Consider the following 4475-nt stretch of genomic DNA (forward strand, 5'->3'; position numbering starts at 1 on the left):
TCACTCGTAGCCGGCCAGCCGGGAGGCGGGGGGGTAGCGGGCGCGCAGCGCCAGGCACTTCTGGCGGTCGATGAAGAGGCTGTCGGCCTTGACCGCGAGGTCCTTCTCCAGGCTCCTGCGCGTGTCCTCCAGGGCGCACAGCGACCGCTCGGCCTCCAGCAGCTTCTCCCGCAGCGCCGACAGCGCCAGGTCCAGCTGGCCGACCTCGCTCACCAGCCTGCGGGCCGGGCGCCGCTCAGGACCCCGGGCGGCCCTGGCTCCGCCTCTCCGGCCCGGGGGCGGGGGCCTCACTCCCTGAGCGGAGGGGCCCTGAGACCCCAGCCCCCAGCCCTCTCCTGGGGTGGGGTCCCGGGCCCGGGCCGGGGTGGGCGCACCTGAACTGGGCGTTGTCCCGGCACAGCTCCACGCCGGGCCGGTGCGAGCGCTGGTACAGGCGCGTCTGGGCCACGCGCAGCGGCGCCTCCTTGTCCTTGATGGCCTGCCTCAGGGCCGCGATGCTGTGCTCCTGCTCCGTGATCTCGCGCAGCGTCTGCGCAGGACACAGCCCGGGCGGGCGGCCAGGGCCACAGGTCCACCCCGGCCCGCGGCCCACTGCCGCCCACTCCCGCCGGCCACCACGGCCACTCCTGCCCACTCCCGCCGACCACCCCGGCCCCGCCGCCCACTCCCGCCGACCACCCCGGCCCCGCCGCCCACTCCCGCCGGCCACCCCGCCCACTCCCGCCGGCCACCCCGGCCACCCCGCCCACTCCCGCCGGCCACCCCGGCCCGCCCGCCCTGAGCGCCGCACCTTGCTCAGGTGGTGCCGCAGCTTGTGGCTGGCGTCCTCCAGCTCCTCGCAGCGCTGCCCGAAGGCCAAGGCCACGGCGTCGCCCTGCAGCTGCAGGTCCGCGGCCACGTCCGTGAGGATGCAGTCCACCAGCGCGCGCAGGTCGGCCGAGGCCTGGCGCTCGCGCTCGGCGCGGAGCAGGTTGTCCTGGGTGAACTTGGCCCACGACTCGGGCGTGGAGGCGCTGCGTGAGCGCGGGCACCAGGGTCGGGGCGCGCCCGGCTCGCACACCGCGCCCCTGCCCCGGGGCCCGGCCTTGCGCGGTGTTCGCGCGCCCTCTGCTGGCCACACGCGGCCAAGCCCGCAGCCTGCGGCCGCCCCTCCCATCCCGGGTCCCGGGGTGCAGCTGGGCGGTGGTGCTGGGCGCTCGGGCGGGGGCGCCCATCCGAGGGGCTGCGCGCAGGGCGTCAGGGGCCAGGGCTGGGCAGGGGCAGCCCGCGGGGCGGCCGCACCTCTCCTCCAGCTTGGTGGAGTGCGGGTGGAACTGCACGTCGGTGCTCTGGTTGTGGTAGCGGGCGCAGGTCTCGTCGATGTTGTAGGCCTGCACCTTGTCTGACCAGTCCATCTCGCACGTCTCCTTGTGCTCCCGGTTCAGCCTGGGCAGTAGGGTGGCCGCTCAGGGCCAGGCCCCTCCCCCGTGCCTGCCCCTGGGCCCCGGGGCCCCCCACCCCCGCTGGGCAGGAACTGGCACCCTCGGCCAGTGCCAGGCGCCCGACTGTGACCTCTGAGCCCTGGGGCCGTGTCCCCCTACAAGTCGTGCCTGGGCCGTGTCCCCCACGGGCTGTGCCGAGTCCCCACAGGCTGTGCTGCATCCCCCACAGGCTTGCCAGGCCACATCCCCCACGGCTGTGCGGGGGCCCCCACGGCTGTGTCATGTCCCCCCAAGGGCTGTGTTGGGCCCCCACGGCTGTGCCGGGCCGTGTCCCCCACGGGCTGTGTCGCGCCCCCCCACGGCTGTGCCGTGTCCCCCACTGCTGTGTCGTGTCCCCCCACGGCTGTGTCGGGCCCCCATGGCTGTGCTGTGCCGCGTCCCCCACGGCTGTGTCGTGTCCCCCACGGCTGTGCCGGGCCGTGTCCCCCACGGGCTGTGTCGTGCCACCACGGCCATGTCGCACCCCCCACTGCTGTGCCGAATCCCCCACAGGCTCGCCAGGCCACATCCCCCACGGCTGTGTCGTGCCCCCACAGCTGTGCCGGGCCGTGTCCCCCACCGGCTGTGTCGTGTCCCCCACGGCCGTGTCGTGCCCCCACGGCTGTGTCGTGTCCCCCCAAGGGCTGTGTCGCGCCCCCCACGGCTGTGTCGTGTCCCCCCAAGTGCTGTGTCACGTCCCCCACGGCTGTGTCGTGCCCCCACGGCTGTGCCGCGTCCCCCACGGCTGTGTCCTGCCCCCACGGCTGTGTCGTGCCCCCACGGCTGTGCCGGCCGTGCCGCGGGTAGCCGGCCCACCGGATCTGGTTGGCGGCCTGCAGGATGGTTCTCTTGAGCAGCTCCTGAACGTTGCGGATGAGCTCCGCCTCCTGGGGGGTGGAGAGACCCCTCCTGAGCACGGGCCGCCCCCCACTCCGGGGCTGGGGGACCCCCAGGTCAGCCCTCACGGCGGGGAGGGCACGCGCCTCCTTGTCGGGTGCAGGGCGAGGGCGGGATTTTCTTCCGGGGGCTGCGGGGGGCTGCTCCACACTGGTCCCCAGCACCGGGCGGGGTCCTCCCCACGGGGAGCCCCGTGCACTGGGCGGGGTGGGGGGGCGGCCTCGGCGGACCCAGGCGGGAGCCCCGTGCTCTGGGCGGGGGGCAGCCTCGGTGGGGAGCCCCGTGTACTGGGCGGGGTGGGGGGGCGGCCTCGGCGAACCCAGGCGGGAGCCGCGTGCTCTGGGCCGGGGGCGGCCTCGGCGGACCCACGCGGGGGCCCTGTGTACTGGGCGGGGGGCGGCCTCGGTGGGGAGCCCCATGCTCTGGGCGGGGTGGGGGGGCGGCCTCGGCGGACCCACGCGGGAGCCCCGTGCTCTGGGCGGGGGGGGGCGGCCTCGGCGGGGAGCCTTGTGCTCTGGGCGGGGGGCGGCCTCGGTGGGGAGCCGCGTGCACTGGGCGGGGAGGGGCGGCCTCGGCGGACCCCGGCTCGCCCCGCACCTGCAGCAGCTCCACCTCCACGCGGTCCCGCACCAGGTCCGGCTGCTGGCGGCGCTCGCGGCTCTGCAGGCCGTCGGTGGCCAGCGACAGGGGCACGGCCGTGGCGTCCAGCGCGCGCTCCAGCCGCCGCTTCTGCGCCAGCAGCAGCTCGGTCTCGGCGCGCAGCCCCGCCGCCGCGCGCCGCAGCTCCTCGGCCCAGCCGTGCGCGTCCCGCAGCCGCTCGCCCACGGCGCGCGTGGCGTCCTGCTGCGTGCGCCGCGCCAGCGCCTCGGCCTCGGCCGCCAGCTGCGCGCTCTCCCGCCGCTGGCGCTCGGAGCCGTCGCGGGCGGCGAAGGCCTGGTGGTAGCGCGCGTAGCCCAGCTGGAACCACTCGTCCAGCAGGTACCGCGCCGTGCGGAAGCCCGCGGTGGCCAGCCCCGCGGACGTGTGCGCGCCCGTGTTGCAGGCCAGCGCGGGCTCCTTGCGGGGCAGCTCGCAGGCCGGCACCGTCTGCGGCGCCGGCTGCCGCGTGAGCAGCACGTCCGACTGCGCCATGGCCGGCCGGGGACGGCTGCGGCCAGCGGCCAGCGGGGTCGCCCTGGACGCGCGGTCCTGGTCGCCCTGGAGACGCCGCACACACACGGGGCCGGCCCCGGGGTTCCGTCTTAAAGGGCCCGGCCGCGGGGTTCCGTCTTAAAGGACCCGCCACTGCCAGGCGCCCGCGTGCCGCGGAGACCCCCGGGCCAGCCCCGCACCCCTGCCCGGGCGCCGCTGCGGCCTGCTCGCCCGGGCGGGGAGCGCCCCGCAGCGCCCCGCACGCCGGGCCCGAGCCCGCATCCGGCCCGCCGCGGTGCCCGACCTGGCCGGCAGAGGGCGCCGTCGGCCGCAGGACGCCGCCCCGCGCCGGCCCCGGTGTCCCGCGCCCTGGCGTCCGCAGGCTCCTCGGAGGGCGGCTCCATCTCCTCCCGCGGCCTCAGGCCTGGGGTCCACCAGGGGCCAGCCCTGGCTCCATTTTTTTTGCGAGGAGCCTGAGTTTTATGCGCCGGAGCGACGTGCGGCCGGGGCCCAGGAGGGGACAGTGGCCGGGCAGGCGACCTGGCCGGAGGGAGGTGACCCCGCCGGCTGCCCAGCAGGCTGCATGGCCCGGCCAGGGGCTCGCACCAGACCGCATAGGCGGTGGGAAGGCCGAGGCCCCGGATGGCCCTGCGGGGCACCTGGAGCCCAGTCACGGATGGGCAGGCAGGGCACAGGGTGTCCCTAGGACGAGGACGACCGGGAGGCACATGGGGGCTGCGTGGGGGCTTGGGGCGGACCCACACTCCCCAGTGTCCTGCTGGCTCCTGCCCTGGCCAGGAAGCCAGACGCGGGTCAGCAGGACTGGCCCTAGGCACGGGCCACCCAGGGGCCACGCCTCAGCCGGTTCTGCTCTCAGGGCCAGTGACCTTGGCTCTCCTGCAGGGGTTGGGCCTCGGCTCCTGTCAAGATGGGTGTGACCGCTGTGACCGCTGTCCCCACACAGGCCTTGGGGCAGCAGCGGCGTCA

The 4475-nt window shown here is 76.6% G+C and overlaps 1 protein-coding gene across 2 annotated transcripts; it reads right to left on the bottom strand.

Annotated features, from left to right (window-relative positions):
* TEKT4 (tektin 4) lies at positions 1-3488 on the bottom strand. Of its 2 annotated transcripts, none has more exons than XM_062180719.1 (6): positions 2970-3488; positions 2277-2347; positions 1282-1425; positions 791-1013; positions 375-529; positions 1-217 (listed from the first exon to the last, which is right to left on the bottom strand). In XM_062180719.1, exons 1-6 carry the CDS (start codon positions 3486-3488, stop codon positions 1-3), a joined length of 1329 nt encoding a protein of 442 aa, XP_062036703.1. The 2 variants fall into 2 exon arrangements, with proteins under 2 accessions (XP_062036703.1, XP_062036702.1); XM_062180718.1 differs by having other exon boundaries at positions 2955-3488.
* Between the last annotated feature and the right edge of the window lie 987 nt (positions 3489-4475).

The sequence above is a fragment of the Lepus europaeus genome, chromosome 21 (genome assembly GCF_033115175.1).
Source record: "Lepus europaeus isolate LE1 chromosome 21, mLepTim1.pri, whole genome shotgun sequence".
In the NCBI taxonomy this organism is placed as follows: Eukaryota; Metazoa; Chordata; class Mammalia; order Lagomorpha; family Leporidae; genus Lepus; species Lepus europaeus.

Bases quoted from the DNA above. Each gene is read 5' to 3' on its own strand.
- TEKT4 (XM_062180718.1), bottom strand. From the start codon at position 3,488: ATGGCGCAGTCGGACGTGCTGCTCACGCGGCAGCCGGCGCCGCAGACG. The intron at 2,348-2,954 runs GTGCGGGGCGAG...TCCACCCCCCAG, and splicing joins TGGAGGTGGAGCTGCTGCAG to GAGGCGGAGCTCATCCGCAA. The intron at 530-790 runs GTGCGGCGCTCA...TGTCCTGCGCAG, and splicing joins TGCGGCACCACCTGAGCAAG to ACGCTGCGCGAGATCACGGA.